At 42.2% G+C, this 15400-nt stretch overlaps 1 protein-coding gene and 1 non-coding gene across 2 annotated transcripts in view; one reads left to right on the top strand and one right to left on the bottom strand.

Moving 5' to 3' along the window:
* The window catches only part of myo7aa (myosin VIIAa), a 39253-nt gene extending 24988 nt beyond the window's left edge, over positions 1 to 14265 (top strand). Inside the window, exons 22-49 of the mRNA XM_061047199.1 lie at positions 158 to 265; positions 497 to 706; positions 988 to 1197; positions 1519 to 1695; positions 2448 to 2537; positions 2641 to 2768; positions 3635 to 3761; positions 4022 to 4141; positions 4522 to 4695; positions 5232 to 5459; positions 6365 to 6532; positions 6653 to 6770; positions 6997 to 7123; positions 7571 to 7740; positions 7987 to 8177; positions 8332 to 8459; positions 8725 to 8882; positions 9291 to 9444; positions 10113 to 10268; positions 10424 to 10529; positions 10613 to 10726; positions 11228 to 11315; positions 11965 to 12071; positions 12206 to 12391; positions 12578 to 12694; positions 12944 to 13027; positions 13174 to 13293; positions 13565 to 14265. Coding sequence (XP_060903182.1) covers positions 158 to 265; positions 497 to 706; positions 988 to 1197; positions 1519 to 1695; positions 2448 to 2537; positions 2641 to 2768; positions 3635 to 3761; positions 4022 to 4141; positions 4522 to 4695; positions 5232 to 5459; positions 6365 to 6532; positions 6653 to 6770; positions 6997 to 7123; positions 7571 to 7740; positions 7987 to 8177; positions 8332 to 8459; positions 8725 to 8882; positions 9291 to 9444; positions 10113 to 10268; positions 10424 to 10529; positions 10613 to 10726; positions 11228 to 11315; positions 11965 to 12071; positions 12206 to 12391; positions 12578 to 12694; positions 12944 to 13027; positions 13174 to 13293; positions 13565 to 13657 — 3957 coding nt within the window. The 3' untranslated portion in view covers positions 13658 to 14265. The remainder of the gene's footprint in view (positions 1 to 157; positions 266 to 496; positions 707 to 987; positions 1198 to 1518; positions 1696 to 2447; positions 2538 to 2640; positions 2769 to 3634; positions 3762 to 4021; positions 4142 to 4521; positions 4696 to 5231; positions 5460 to 6364; positions 6533 to 6652; positions 6771 to 6996; positions 7124 to 7570; positions 7741 to 7986; positions 8178 to 8331; positions 8460 to 8724; positions 8883 to 9290; positions 9445 to 10112; positions 10269 to 10423; positions 10530 to 10612; positions 10727 to 11227; positions 11316 to 11964; positions 12072 to 12205; positions 12392 to 12577; positions 12695 to 12943; positions 13028 to 13173; positions 13294 to 13564) is intronic.
* On the bottom strand, positions 5927 to 6090 carry LOC132981045 (U1 spliceosomal RNA). Its single transcript, XR_009674279.1, has one exon. It is a non-coding gene; the product is annotated as a U1 spliceosomal RNA (small nuclear RNA).
* Positions 14266 to 15400: the final 1135 nt, after the last annotated feature.

The following is a 15400-nucleotide window of genomic DNA, read 5'->3' as shown; positions in this document are numbered from 1 at the left end:
CACACACAGAAACACACACACACACACACACACACACACACACACACACACACACACACACACACTTGGATATCTGAGCTTCAAACTGAGCTTCAGTCTGTTTTCTTAACTTGTTGTTGTTTAATCATTTTGGACTCGTCTCTCTCGCTCTCTTCAGTATCGCAGACGTCTGGAGGCGGAGAAGCTGCGTCTGGCTGAGGAGACCAAACTGAGGAATCAGATGTCTGCAAAGAGAGCGAAGGCGGAGGCCGAACGCAAACACCAGGTGGGAGTTCAACGATGACATTTTACAATTTCTCCTCATGTCTCATCACGACAGAAACCTGCTGCAGTGCATGTAATGATCTGAATTCCATCACTGAACCGGAACAGCCTGACCTCTCTTACTTAGATATCCAGCTGATCTAGTGAACATGTAAAATAGTTTGTTTCCTGAAATCAACATTACTTTTTAACTCTGCTGTTTTCTTTGTATTAACACTTTTTCCTTTCACAGGAGCGTCTGGCTCAGCTGGCCAAAGAGGACGCGGAGCAGGAGAGGAAGGAGAAGGACGAGGCCCGCAGGAAGAAAGAGATGGTGGAGCAGATGGAGAAGGCTCGGATGGAGCCCGTCAACGACTCCGACATGGTGGACAAGATGTTCGGCTTCCTGGGTACGACGGGTTCTCTTCCTGGCCAGGAGGGACAAGCCCCCGCTGGCTTTGAGGTGAGACGTCGTAAATGCTTTCCTCTCACGTTTTGACATTTTTAATCACTTCTTTCTCTTTGCTGTTAGAGACAAAAACATGAAATGTAGAGTCAGCCGAGTCATTCACAGCCCTCACTGAGAGGAAAATATTTTAAGTTTTATGGAATTCATTAAACTTCGGGCTAGAAGGTTTAAAACTCAATTATCTTAAGTTGTCTTTCATGATGTTGATTCATTATTTAGATATGATCTTTGAGTTTTCACTGGAAAGCATCAGCTGATTCTGTTTCCATCTGCAGGACCTGGAGCGGACCCACCAGGAGGATCTGGAGGAGGAGGACCTGGACGAGGCTCTTCCTCTGCCAGAGGACGACGAAGAGGAAGATTTATCAGAGTACAAGTTTGCAAAGTTTGCAGCCACCTACTTCCAGGGCACCACAACGCACACATATGTCCGAAGGCCTCTCAAACAGCCTCTGCTGTTCCACGACGACGAGGGAGACCAGCTGGTAGGTCACTGCTGATACCCCGACCCGTGTTAGACCCCCTGTGGAGATTAATGCTCTGGCTCTGTTTGGTTGAGCATAACTGAATGTGTGACTTTTGAAACTCTTGCAAACAAAACAAAAACAGTTATTCTGATTTTTAAAAGGACTTTAAGTAAGTTAAATTAAAAGTTAGTTAATGCATTGAGTACAGAATATGACAAATTTACATTGTTTTTAAGTTGTAGCAAGTTTATGTTCTAATTTTTTTATTTTTTTTAGTCCTAAAAAAATCGATCAATTAGCATCAAAGCATTAAATCTCCTTTTCTGTGTCCTGGTGCAGGCGGCTCTGGCGGTGTGGATCACCGTGCTGAGGTTCATGGGAGATCTGCCGGAGCCCAAATACCACACGGCCATCAGTGACGGCAGCGAGAAGATCCCGGTCATGACCAAAATCTACGAGACGCTGGGAAAGAAGACGTACAAGAGAGAGCTGCAGGTTCTGCAGGGAGAGGGGGAGGTAAGGAGGAGGAGAGGTGGGAGTTTAAAGCTCCACTGGAATGTTCTGCATCATCCATGTTTCCTTTTTAAAGGACAAACGTCACCTTAGAGCGTTTCCTTCTGCAAACAAAACTTCTTTTTATCTCCAGACACTTTGGATAATCACAGAACAGCACCGCTGGCTGCACAGCTCACTGAGATCTGTGGTGTAGCTTCAGTTAGCATCAAAAACAGGTCTCTTTGTTTTACACCTGTTCATCAGAAACCAGGTCTCAAACAAAGCTCTGTGGGTTCTCTACATGTTTTGTGTTGTGGCCAGTGGTGTGCGGCCGTCAAAGAAACTGATAATCAATCAATTCAGTCTCAGAATTTAGACTTTTGAATTTTCAGCCTTTTTATTTATATGAAAACAGGGCATTGGCACTTCTTCATTTTGATTCACCCTCTGGTACTTGGAATTTGAGCACCATAAAAATAAAGAATGGAAAATTCTACTTATTATAATCTCCTCGTATATCAGACCTGAAACTTTAATTTTCCCAGTTTTTCAGTGTTGAACGATGCTCCAAAGATCAACAGCAAGTTTAGTTTTTTGAACTAAGAATGAAGCAAAAACAGAGAAGGGAACAAAAAGATTGATCGTAACAAAAGTGTGAACCATGGAGGCTACACAACATGTAGAGAACAAGTTTATTTTCTAGTGTAAAACATGTTTCAGTCGATCCTGAAGATTTTGTGAAACATTCATTTGTTGTCTTGTTCTGCCTGCAGACAACTCAATCTGAAAGCCCGAAGAAGAACAGCGTCCGTCACAAGCTGGTGTCTCTCACCCTGAAGAAGAAATCAAAGATCACTGAGGAGGTAAGAGAGATGAAGAGGAGGGGAAGTTAAAGAGAATTATTTTCTTCTTCTTCTTCTTCTTCTTCAGAATTAGAAAAAATAAATAAAGTTGGATTCTTTTCAGGTCACCAAACGCCTTAATGATGGGGAGTATAGTCTCCATGGCAACAGCATGCTGGAGGACAGGCCGACATCAAACCTGGAGAAACTTCACTTCATCATCGGCAACGGAATCCTGAGACCAGCACTTAGGTACACACACACACACACACACACACACACACACACACACACACACACACACACCCACACACACACACACACACACACACACACACTGTCACATTTTCCTGGTGCTCCAAGATGACGATTGAACAGAAAAAAAAATTGATTTCTGAATAACCTGCGTGTTTGTCTGTGTGTTTGTTTGTCTGTGTGTTTGTGTGTCTGTGTGTTTGTTTGTCTGTGTGTTTGTGTGTCTGTGTGTTTGTGTGTCTGTGTGTTTGTTTGTCTGTGTGTCTGTGTGTTTGTGTGTTTGTGTGTCTGTGTGTTTGTTTGTCTGTGTGTTTGTGTGTCTGTGTGTTTGTTTGTCTGTGTGTTTGTTTGTCTGTGTGTTTGTTTGTCTGTGTGTTTGTTTGTCTGTGTGTCTGTGTGTTTGTGTGTTTGTGTGTCTGTGTGTTTGTTTGTCTGTGTGTTTGTGTGTCTGTGTGTTTGTTTGTCTGTGTGTTTGTTTGTCTGTGTGTTTGTGTGTTTGTGTGTTTGTGTGTTTGTGTGTTTGTTTGTCTGTGTGTTTGTGTGTCTGTGTGTTTGTGTGTATGTGTGTGTTTGTGTGTTTGTGTGTTTGTTTGTCTGTGTGTTTGTTTGTCTGTGTGTTTGTTTGTCTGTGTTTGTGTGTTTGTGTGTTTGTTTGTCTGTGTGTTTGTTTGTCTGTGTGTTTGTTTGTCTGTGTGTTTGTTTGTCTGTGTGTTTGTTTGTCTGTGTGTTTGTTTGTCTGTGTGTTTGTGTGTTTGTGTGTCTGTGTGTGTCTGTGTGTTTGTTTGTCTGTGTGTTTGTTTGTCTGTGTGTTTGTGTGTCTGTGTGTTTGTTTGTCTGTGTGTTTGTGTGTCTTTGTGTGTTAGAGATGAAATCTACTGTCAGATCTGTAAGCAGCTCAGTCAGAACCCGTCTAAGAGTTCTCACGCCCGCGGCTGGATCCTGATCTCGCTGTGTGTCGGCTGCTTCGCCCCCTCAGACAAGTTTGTCAAGGTCAGGAAGTCAAAATCATTTATTAATATCAGCATTAATTTTTTATAATTATTTTCAGTTTAAATACAGAAAAGGAAACAAATCTGGGTCTGAAGATCCATACATAGATTCTCTGAATGTGATTGTATTTTGGTACAACTTCATCCTACATAATGTATTCAGTATCTATCACTTGTAAATAAAACACTTGTCTCTTATGTTGCTTTCTTGATGCTTCCTCAGAGATGAATACCTTTTTAATGTTTTTCTTTTTTCCACAGTACCTGAGGAACTTCATCAGCAGCGGGCCGCCGGGTTACGCCCCGTACTGTGAAGAGAGACTGAGACGGACGTTTGTCAACGGGACGAGAACACAGCCTCCGTCCTGGCTGGAGTTGCAGGTACAAACTCAAATCGGGATGATTGAAGCTAATTTGTTGTTGTGAAACTCTACCGAAGGTACAGATCCAGAGAATAACTTTCAATTTAACACACACACAAATCAATATTCCTATTAGGCTGAGAACAGTAGGACCAATGATAGATAGTACTCACAAGAAAAACTACAACATCCAGCTACTTTCTGCAGGTACTGTAGGTGAGTTTAAATTTAGAGACATTTAAAAGAAGTCGATAAGGAACATCTGCCAATAAATATGAATAAAACAATGTTTCCACATCCTATATTTTATATAAAAACAAACAAAATATTTAAAAATACATGAGAAGATGCATAAAAATACAAGAAATTACCCTGAAGTTATATTTTAAAATTCCTCAGGCCACCAAGTCGAAGAAGCCCATCATGCTGCCGGTGACGTTCATGGACGGCACGACCAAAACCCTGCTGACCGACTCGGCCACCACGGCCATGGAGCTCTGCAGCGCCTTATCAGACAAGGTCAACCTGCGGGACCGCTTTGGGTTCTCGCTCTACATTGCTCTGTTTGACAAGGTGGGCACACTCACACTCACACACACACACACACACAGAAACAAAGCTGACATTCAAACCTCTGATTGGCTGTTTTAATCTGGTTTTAAGACAAATTGTGACGTCACAACTTATCTGGAGGATCCTCAAAAAGCGTGAAGAGAATTAGCGCTAAACCATATTTATTTAGATTCTGTTTTTGGGGATTTTCTTTTAGAGATAAAATAGAAAAGTCACATCAGATGTAAAGGATTAATTAAAGCAGATTAGTTCATTGTGTCTGTAAAGTGTCTGGACTGAACCTATTTCTTACCCTAACCCAAAGAGAAGACTTAAACAGAATGAAGATGCAAGAACCACAGAAATTTGAAGTGTCTTTACTCAAACTGAAACATATATTCACCTTTTAACAAAAGCAATAAATCCATTTTATTTTTATACCCTGAAGTAGAAGAAGAAGATTTACAGTGAGTGCAGTGAGAAATAAAAAGATTTACAGATTTAATCAGTCAGTATTAGTAGCTGCAGAGCGGTGAATGTCTGGTCTCCTCCTTCAGGTCTCCTCGTTGGGCAGCGGAAACGACCACGTGATGGACGCTGTGTCACAATGCGAGCAGTACGCCAAGGAGCAGGGCGCTCAGGAGAGGAACGCCCCCTGGAGGCTGTTCTTCAGGAAGGAGATCTTCACACCCTGGCACTCCCCCGCCGACGACCAGGTCGCCACCAACCTCATCTACCAGCAGACCGTCAGGGGCGTCAAGTTTGGAGAGTACCGCTGCGACAGGGTGGGTTTTCATTTGGTCTGTTGAGCAACAACGTTCATAAGTGTGGTTCAAGAACAGGTGAAGATAAGATGACAAGTTTTTTGAAGCATTTCTTTAAATAGAATGAGAATTTATACTTTATTGATCCCGCGAGGGGAAATTCGTTTTTACACTCTGTCTAGTAAACATGCTACACAAACATGAACTGAAATACACACACATGCACAAACAGGATCCTGTGGACATGCACTAATGGAGAGGTCTCAGAGTGAGGGGGCTGCCCTACGGCGGGCGCTCCTGAGCTTGTGGGGGGGGGGGGTTAGGTGCCTTGCTCAAGGGCACCTCGGCAGTGCTCAGGAAGTGGCCTGGCACCTCTCCAGCTACCAGACCAATTTCCGGACTTGGTCCGTGCCGGGACTTGAACCGGCGACCTTCCGATTCCCAACCCAAGTCCCTACAGACTGAGCTACTGCCGCCCACAAAAAAATCAGGGGAGAGCGCGAACGCAGTCCCCCACTACCACAAATTATGCAGTCGAGATTCCCACATTTGGGGAATTCGCATAGGTCAGCCCCGCCGGAGTGCAATGGCCAGGCCTCGCCATGGGTGAACCACCTTCTTGATCATGGTATCTCCCCTGCCAGGTAAGTATGATGTTGTCAGAATCAAAGCTCGGGTGTAATCAAAGCTCGGGTGTAATAAAAGCCAGAACACGTCCTCTCCTCCTTATCTTTAAAAAATTCTCAATTTCTCAATAAGTTGGATAATTGTGTTTTGGAGAAATGATCAGTTGCATGTATTGTGATTGAATCTTTCTGTACTTGTCTGCTTCTCTTTATTGAAACTATCCTTGAATGTCATTTTTATTTCTGTTTGTAATCGGTCCAAACAAACTGACCCGTTTCCGTCTCCCTGTGTCTTAAAAGGACGAACTGGCCGAGCTGGCCTCTCAGCAGTATTACGTCGATTACGGTTCAGAGATCCTCCTGGAGCGTCTGCTGAGCCTCATCCCCTCCTACATCCCCGACCGAGAGATCAACACGTCGAGGACGGTGGAAAAGTGGGCTCACTTCATCATGGCTGCACACAAAAAGGTGTGAGTCAGAAAACTTGAATTTTATGATATCGTCATGCCAACCAAATACTTTCATATCTGCACATCTGCTCTTCTCTGTCTTCTAACACATGATCACATTTCTCTGTGGTCGGCTCAGGGCATCTACACACAGAAGAGGTTTGACTCTCAGAAGGTGAAGGAGGAAGTGGTGGACTTCGCTCGCCACAAGTGGCCTCTGCTCTTCTCTCGTTTCTACGAAGCCTTTAAGTTCTCCGGTGAGCTTTTACAACTTCTTTGACACCAGAGCGTCTGAACAGAGACACAGAGGATTTACAGATTAATGTCCAATCATCCCAAACACAGACACACTCTCATTTTAATGTATTTTCTCCAGATGTGCTCAGAGTTTTAGGAAACGATTGGGAGTTGAAGTTTTAAATGAGCTCTTCTGTTCTGCTCCAGAGAACGTTTCAGTGTCTAAACCTTTCCTTCCCCCCTCAGGTCCCAGTCTGCCTAAAAACGACCTGATCGTCGCTGTTAACTGGACCGGAGTTTATTTTGTGGACGAGCAGGAGCAGGTCCTCTTGGAACTCTCCTTCCCAGAGATCACTACTGTTTCCAGCAGCAGGTGAGGCATGCTGGGAGTTGTAGTCACACCTTCTTCTTCTTTATTTTCCTGCTGTTTCTTTTTGTCCTGTAATTAAGAAGTCGGAAAAAACAAGTCTGAACTCCTTTTCAAAACACTCAGCCATAATCCTTAAATATCAAAGTCCCCTAAAAAGCTACTTAAGAAAAGAAGGAGTTGGAGAGGTTGAAAGTTTGGTGCAGAAAAATACATTTATGTACAATTCAAGCATGCAGACAATAAACTGGCAAACACTGAAAATTGCCCCAAAACAACATATTTTATAATGTGACATAACTTTTTTTCTTTCTTACAACTTGCCTCTCTTGGCATTTCCTCCCTCTTGCTCTTTAAATTAAAGGAGAGAGATAGAGAGAGAGGGAGAGAGACAGAGAGCGAGATAGAGAGAGCGATTTGTTGTCTTAAGTTTGAGTGAATCTGTTCTTTCAGGGGAGGAAAGCTGCAGAGTCAGAGTTTTACTTTGGCCACCATCAAAGGAGACGAGTACACCTTCACATCCAACAACACGGAGGACATCCGCGACCTGGTGGTGACCTTCCTGGAGGGCCTGAGGAGGAGGTCAAAGTTTGTGGTGGCGCTGCAGGACAACCCAAATCCAAGTGAGTCACAATAAGACCGATCGCTTTCTGTTTCCTAAACTAGAGGAGCGAAGTGTTTTTGTAGTTTAGGAGCAAAATGAACTCGCCCAAAGTGCAGAGATGTTACGCAATCTCAAGCACAGTGTAAGTATTTTATATGATATAAAGATTTCAATCAAACTCTTGTGCAATAATGATCTGGACAGATAAAATACTTCTTTATTGTACACACTGAGCAGACTCACCTCAGCACACCTGTTTCCACAGCAGGTGAGGAGTCAACGTTTCTGAGTTTCCTGAAGGGAGACCTGATCTTGTTGGACCAGGACACCGGGGAGCAGGTCCTCAACTCTGGATGGGCTCATGGAGTCAACGAACGAACCAATCAGAAAGGAGATTTTCCAGCTGACAGTGTGTACGTCCTGCCCACCATGACTCGACCTCAGCAGGAGATAGTGGTGAGAGTTTTTTTTAAAAATCAACAAACTTTTTTATTCTTAAACTTCTGCTGAAGTTTCCTGCAGGACAGAAACTTGTTGTTTTTTTAATTAGAGGGAAGCTGCGTCATGTTATCGTCTGTGTGATTAATTCTGATGAAATCTCACCGAACAGGCGCTGGTAACCATGACACCAGACCAGCGTCAGGAGTCGGTTCGTGTTTCACAGCTTCTCATGCCGGAGACCGACGACGGCAGGATGAAACCCTACACGCTGGAGGAGTTCTCCTACGATTACTTCAGGTGCACACACTCAGACAACAGAACAAATCAACATAAACACATGAATAAACAAAGTCATGCACCTGCTAACAAACAGAAGTATGACTCAGACAAAGTGCACTCACCAATATCTCAGTACTGTTTTGAATTTGAAGGACTTCCTGATTGTTTGTATAAAAACTTGAATACAGTTTTCTTACATAACTTCATAATCTTTGATTCAAAATGTTTTTTATTCTTTAAGCAGACATATTAATACGTCTGAAATGAAACGTTCTCCTTCCAGGCCTCCTCCCAAACACACCCTGAGCAGGGTGATGGTCACTAAGAATCGTGGGAAGGACAAGATGTGGAGCTGCACCAGAGAGCCGCTCAAACTGCCTCTGCTGAAGAAGGTCGTCAACCATGAGGAGCTGGCTCAGGACGCCTGCATGTCCTTCATAGATATCCTTTAAAGAAATCATTATGGACTACTGTAAATGAGTAAATTACCTCCTGAAATTATCTAGATCTTTTCAGGAGTTCATATTTAAAAAAACGACTTTAGACACCATCCCTTATTTTAAATGATCACATCATATTTTACAGTATTAACATGTACACATTGATGCGTCACCAGACAATGAGAGTAACAAACTAAAAAGTTTCTTCAACTATTTATGTGTTGCTAGTTTTAAAAGCTGCAGGAAGGAAGCATATAGACTGAACTTAATTCTCTAGAACCTGAAGGGTGATGAAAATAAATGTAGTTTAAGGATCTACTTCTTTCACATGCCCACATATTGATTTATTTATATTCTACATCTGTAATCATGCTGAAGAGGTTGTTGTCTTCCTTGACATCTGTCCCACCGATGATGAAGTACATGGGCGACTACCCGTCCAAACGAACTCGCTCAGTCAACGAGTTGACGGACCAGATCTTTGAAGGAGCGCTGAAAGCTGAACCTCTGAAAGACGAGATCTACTGTCAGATCATCAAACAGCTCACTGACAACCACGTCAAGTGTGTGACATAACAGACTTATCAGTGCAGTATCATAAATATGAAAGATGATAGTTTTTAGATTTAGTTTTGGGCTTTTTGTGCCTTTATATGAGATAGGACAGTGGATAGAGTCAGAAATCAGGGAGAGAGAGAGAGTGGGGAATGACATTCAGGAAAGGAGCGTAAGGTCGGATTTGAACCTGGGCCGTCGGCTTGGAGGACTACAGCCTCCGTACATGGGGCGCGCGCACTAACCACTGCGCCACCAGCGCCCCAATAGTTTATTTTTAGTACCAAGCAGAGGTGGGAAACATTTATTTATGTAAAAATTTTGATTCTAATCTTCTGAGATTTTGAATAGATTCATAACTTCCAAAAATCGAGTGCTAAGGCTAGCTCTTTCATTCAAATGGAGCAGCAAGAAATTAAGCTATTCTCACAGATGACTGGAGTAGATCCTGAGGTATGTGGATCATGAATCCAGAATCATTTTGAATCGAAAATTGATTCTGAATTGAATAGTGACCCCAAGAATTGAATTGGAGACACCCTAAGATTCCCAGCCCTAGTACCAAGTATAACTTCAGGTCTACATTATTACGTTAAACACAACAAATAAAAAGATCAGCTTCTGACTCGTTGATATTAAAATCCTGAGGATGAACAGGAGTTTTGTGGCTCTGCAGGTACAGTGAGGAGAAAGGCTGGGAGCTGCTGTGGTTGTGTACTGGTCTGTATCCTCCCAGTAACATGCTGCTGCCGCACATCCAGCGCTTCCTCCAGTCCAAGAAACACCACCCGCTGTCTGGAGACTGCATGCAGAGGCTGCACAAAGCTCTACGGTAACACTTCACACTCTTTTATGTGTTTACTGAGTGTTCATGTGTTTTTACTAGCCAAGTCTAAAAATAAAAAAAAGATCCTGAATATTCTCTTGTGATTGGTTTAACTAGACTGAACTCTATTTCACTTTCTTTTGTTTTTGCCGTGGAAACAGAAACGGATCCAGGAAGTATCCCCCTCATTTGGTGGAGGTGGAGGCCATCCAACACAAGACGACCCAGATCTTCCACAAAGTCTACTTTCCTGACGATACAGACGAGGTATGAGAAGGTTCATTAACTTCCTGCCTATCAACAATCAAGTGCTGTTTGAAAACTGAGATTGTTTTCTGAAACTTTTGCAGGCTTTTGAGGTGGAGTCCGGCACCAAAGCAAAGGATTTCTGCCAAAACATCTCCACCAGACTGCTGCTCAAATCTCCTGAAGGCTTCAGTCTGTTTGTCAAAATCTCAGACAAGGTCAGAGGTCAAGCTTTGTTTCTCTCAGTTTCACAGACAAACTAATGTGTAAAACCTGACGCAGGCTCATCCGGGTAAATTCTGAATGAGAGGAGGAGATGTAAGAGAGGTCCTCATTGAAATACTTCATCATCAGTGTTGTTTCATATATTATCTTTCCAATATTTATCTGTTCTGAGGGACTCGCTTGTCTTCATTTGATTTGGTCCCTAATGTTCTCTGACCTCTTTTTCAGCAGCTTCTTTGATCAAATTTTTCTCTTTGCAAGAGCGATATGAATATTTCATCATGAATTAAACTTGAATCATTTTTAAACTTTTCAAAGGGTTTTGATCTTACAGCCTTTAATCTTCTCAATTAATCAGTTTCAATCCGAGCATCAGAATGTATTACTTTAAATGAAATGAAAAATTTGTTTTTTTTTCAACCTCTTGATAGCGGACTCTGTGTTTTAAAAGCTGATATGTCTGTCTGTGTATGTGTGTTTGTGTGTATCTGCAGGTGATCAGCGTGCCAGAGGGAGATTTTTTCTTTGACTTTGTCAGACATTTAACAGACTGGATCAAGAAATCTCGGCCGGCTAAAGATGGTTCGTACCAGTTTGTGTCCCGTTTCACCTCCCTGGGAGTAAAAAACAAAAAAAAGTTTTACAAATATTCAATTCAAAAGAACTTTATTTGTCCCCGGGGGGCAATTCAAAAGCACACAGAGCAGTAAATTAACAACAGAGCAAGTACGAAACATTTTAACCTAAATATAAAGTGTCAATTTAAATACAACTTAAAGCTTAAACTTAACTTAAAAATATAAAAGAGTAGATATAAGTGGACAGTGATCGGACTAACATATGTAACCATAACTATGTGCAGTAAACAAGAAATAAATATATATATACAGAGCTATGTGCAGGTAGGCAAATACTTAATGATAAGTTAATAAGGTGCATGGTGAAAAATGGAACAACAGAACTAATATAAACAATATAACTGTAAAGGTAAAAATGAGATAAATAAAGTGACCGTAGTGCAATCATGGATAAGAGACAACAGGAATAAAGTAACCAGAACTGTATGAACACTGATATAGAATGGAAAGAATAAAGTGATGTAGTGCATGAGACCAGATAAACAAATACTAAACAAAAACAAAGTAGATGAAGTAGCTTTAACAGAAACTTCAGGATATCTGAGCGATATGATCACGTTGATATTTCACCTTCTTCCTGTTCCGTCTTGCAGGAATCGTTCCCTCTTTGACCTACCAGGTGTTCTTCATGAAGAAGTTGTGGACTAACACAGTTCCAGGGAAAGACTCTTTCGCTGACTCCATCTTTCACTACTACCAGGTTTGACATTTTGGATTATTGAGAAAGTACTAACTGAGTTTATAAACGTTTTGTTTCTGCAGTCGTGTTCACCTGAGGGTTCTTTGATTTTTAATCTAACACACGTCTTCCCCACCTCGTTGACTCGAACATAGGAGCTTCCTAAATACCTGCGAGGTTACCATAAGTGTTCCCGAGAGGAGGTTTTCCAACTCGCAGCCCTCATCTACCGCGTCAAGTTTGAGGACGACAAATCCCATTTTCCTACAATTCCCAAGATGCTCCGCGAGCTGGTTCCTCAGGATCTCATCCGTCAGATGTCACCAGACGACTGGAAAAGGGTAAATCTGCATTCTTGTATAGATTTTGTCTGTTTGGATTATTTAAATGTTTTTCTTGCCGCTAGAAAATGAAGCCAGTCGCTGTAGTTATAGACGCACTGAATCTGAATTTGGCATTAAATAATCGATGATAATTGATTCTGGATGTTTGTTGTTTGTCTCTGTGTGTGTGTGTGATGATTGCAGTCTGTGGTTGCGTACTTCAACAAGCAGGCTGGTAAATCAAGGGAGGAGGCCAAACTCATGTTTCTGAAGATCATCTACAAGTGGCCAACATTTGGCTCCGCCTTCTTTGAAGTCAAGGTAAACAAATATCAGTCAGCTGCTGTCCTTTGAGCACCTCAGGAGCTGATGCTTTAGCGTAGTTTGTCCCTCCTACATGAGAAGAAGGAATGCCAGGAAAATAGGCAAGGGAGGAGGAAACAAGGAAGCATCCAAGAAGAAACTTGATCATTTGAAATGACTGCCTCACAGATGTAACGGTAACATACAAAAGATGATGAATGGAGATTTAAAAAGTCATGACGACATAAATCTATTTTTAATCTCCAGCAAACCACAGAGCCAAACTTCCCAGAGATCCTGCTGATCGCCATCAACAAGCACGGAGTCAGCCTCATCGACCCAAAGACGAAGGTTTGTGCTTTTATTGAAATGATTTCCTTAAATCTGGACTTTGGTTTTTTATCGTGTAAGTGTCAACACATTAACCATTTCAGTCATTCAGTCAGAGGATAATAGAAGGCTTGCATCTGTGTGTGTGTGTGTGTGTGTTTGTGCAGGACATCCTGACCACACACCCCTTCACCAAGATCTCCAACTGGAGCAGCGGAAACACCTACTTCCACATCACCATCGGCAACCTGGTCAGAGGAAGCAAACTGCTGTGTGAGACCTCGCTGGTGGGTGGGACCGCAACACAAAACAAACACCAAGATTACACTTTTGAATATCAAACTAAAACTGGTTTCGCAAAATAACTTTAACTCTCAGATTATAGCGGGCGGGCGTGACAGCAGGATAAATATGAAAATGGCAAACAGTGATTAAATTCCTGATGTCTGATAATCAAAAGTTGGAACTGATTATTCAAAATGAAACGTGGATCATTAAACTGAAGATATCATCTGTGTGTTTCCTAATTGATCGTCTATGTGTCCTTAACACCTGCAGGGCTACAAGATGGACGACCTGCTGACGTCCTACATCAGTCAGATGCTCACCACCATGAACAAGCAGCGCTCCGGGCGGGGCCAAAGCAAGTGAACTTCTTACTGGCAGGAGGCCGTGGAGCTCATCCGGCACTTGCGCCCGATTGGCCATCACTGCAGCTGGGGGCGGACCTTTGCCCACCAGCTGTGGAGGATGAGCCGCACTCCTTCCGCTAGCTCAGAGGGGTCGAAGCTCACCGCCGGGGAGAGTTCAACCGCCAGCAGCGACGATCCTGGAGAAGGCCCCAGCAACCGTTATCACCGCAACTACGACGAGGACGAGCCCTCCAGTGAGGACGACTACCTCTGAAACCCCCAAACTCTCCGTCCAGCCGGTCCCTGTTTGGGGGTCAAGATTGAACAGTCAGACCTGCTTGTACAGAAATACTGCTCTGAGTCAGCTGGAGTTCACTGCCTGAACATTTGATCATTTTTGGGACTTTTCTGCCTAAAGTAGCATCAGGTTACTTTTTAGTTGCTGTTTTGTGACTTAACATCCAGAAACCACAAGTTGATACTGGTAGACAATGGACTACAGGTGGAAGCTCACGATGGACGGGTTGACTGGATACTCAATCAATGTTAAGAATATGATATAAACATGCACTTAAAATGTAAAGTTGGCCTTATAACTCGTACTGGGTTTCCCTTTTTCTGACACTAATATAACTGTGAAAAGATTTGAATTTGTGTTTTTTAAGAAGGTCGTAGAAAGTCTGAAATGTGGTTAAACTGTCGCACCCTGGTTTGACCTCTCAGAGTAACGATGCTTAAATAAACCCTCATGAGACCAAAAGAGCAAAGTCTAACAAAAAGAAACTTCCGTCAGAGGGGAGGAGGGATTTTCTTAATTTTCGTTTTGTGAGGTTTCAACACGATCGTCCCCGTGGTACCACGAGTCTCATAGTAGATGTTGAGTGTCGCTCCAGGTAGAGGAATTTAAAAAAATAATGTTTTAATCCATCCCATTCTTGTGGAGTCTTTCTTCTCTGTGTTCTTTTGAGTTTTAGTGAAGATATAAACATTTTTGTTTTGTTTGTTTCTTGCCGGGAGAATATTGAAACTTGTTGACTTCTTCATCTTGTTTAAGTCAAAGTGTTGAATATATAATGTTATGCAGAAAAAACAAGTTCAGAAACAGTTCAAGTTTTGTTTTTTATTTTTCCACTCGAGGGTTATATTCACCCAGATACACTGGCTTTTTAAAAACACATATTTATCTGGCCTTCGGACCCAAACAGTGCAACTGAAGTTCATCTTATTAATTTAAAAGTCTGCTATTTAAAGCCTGCACTGTTTTTATAGTGTGTTATATTTTTAATACCTAACTCATGTTTACATCTCTTTTGGTTCATGGTGTAAATCAGTGGTTCTCAACTGGTGGGTCGGGACCCAAAAGTGGGTCGAGCATGTGCCCTGAATAAAGTCTGTTTTTTTTTGTTCAGTTTCTTGCTTCCGTCAGATGTTTTGCACAGTCAGACAGAAGCTGCGAACGGCACCTTTTAGAATTAAATAAATCTGATTGGTTGAAAAATATCTGAAATTTAGGATCGCTATTTTTCAGAGAGGAGCTGGTGGTGGGTCCTGAGGCTCGACGAGTTGAGAACCACTGGTGTAGATTATTATTCATCAGATATTTGTCCTCAGTTTGACATTTTTATGACTTAGTGATAATTAAAAAGTAGCTTTCTGTTGGTCATTTCAGTCTTTATGACATGAAGATAATAACTGGGAGTTGTAGATCAAGGGAGGATAAAAAATAAATCTGGTATTTACATTTTTTTTAAAGTCTGAAGCA

This window comes from Labrus mixtus, chromosome 9, assembly GCF_963584025.1.
Source record: "Labrus mixtus chromosome 9, fLabMix1.1, whole genome shotgun sequence".
Classification (NCBI taxonomy): Eukaryota; Metazoa; Chordata; class Actinopteri; order Labriformes; family Labridae; genus Labrus; species Labrus mixtus.
The sequence above is the reverse complement of the archived record's forward strand: the minus strand, read 5'-3'. Positions and strand labels throughout refer to the sequence as shown.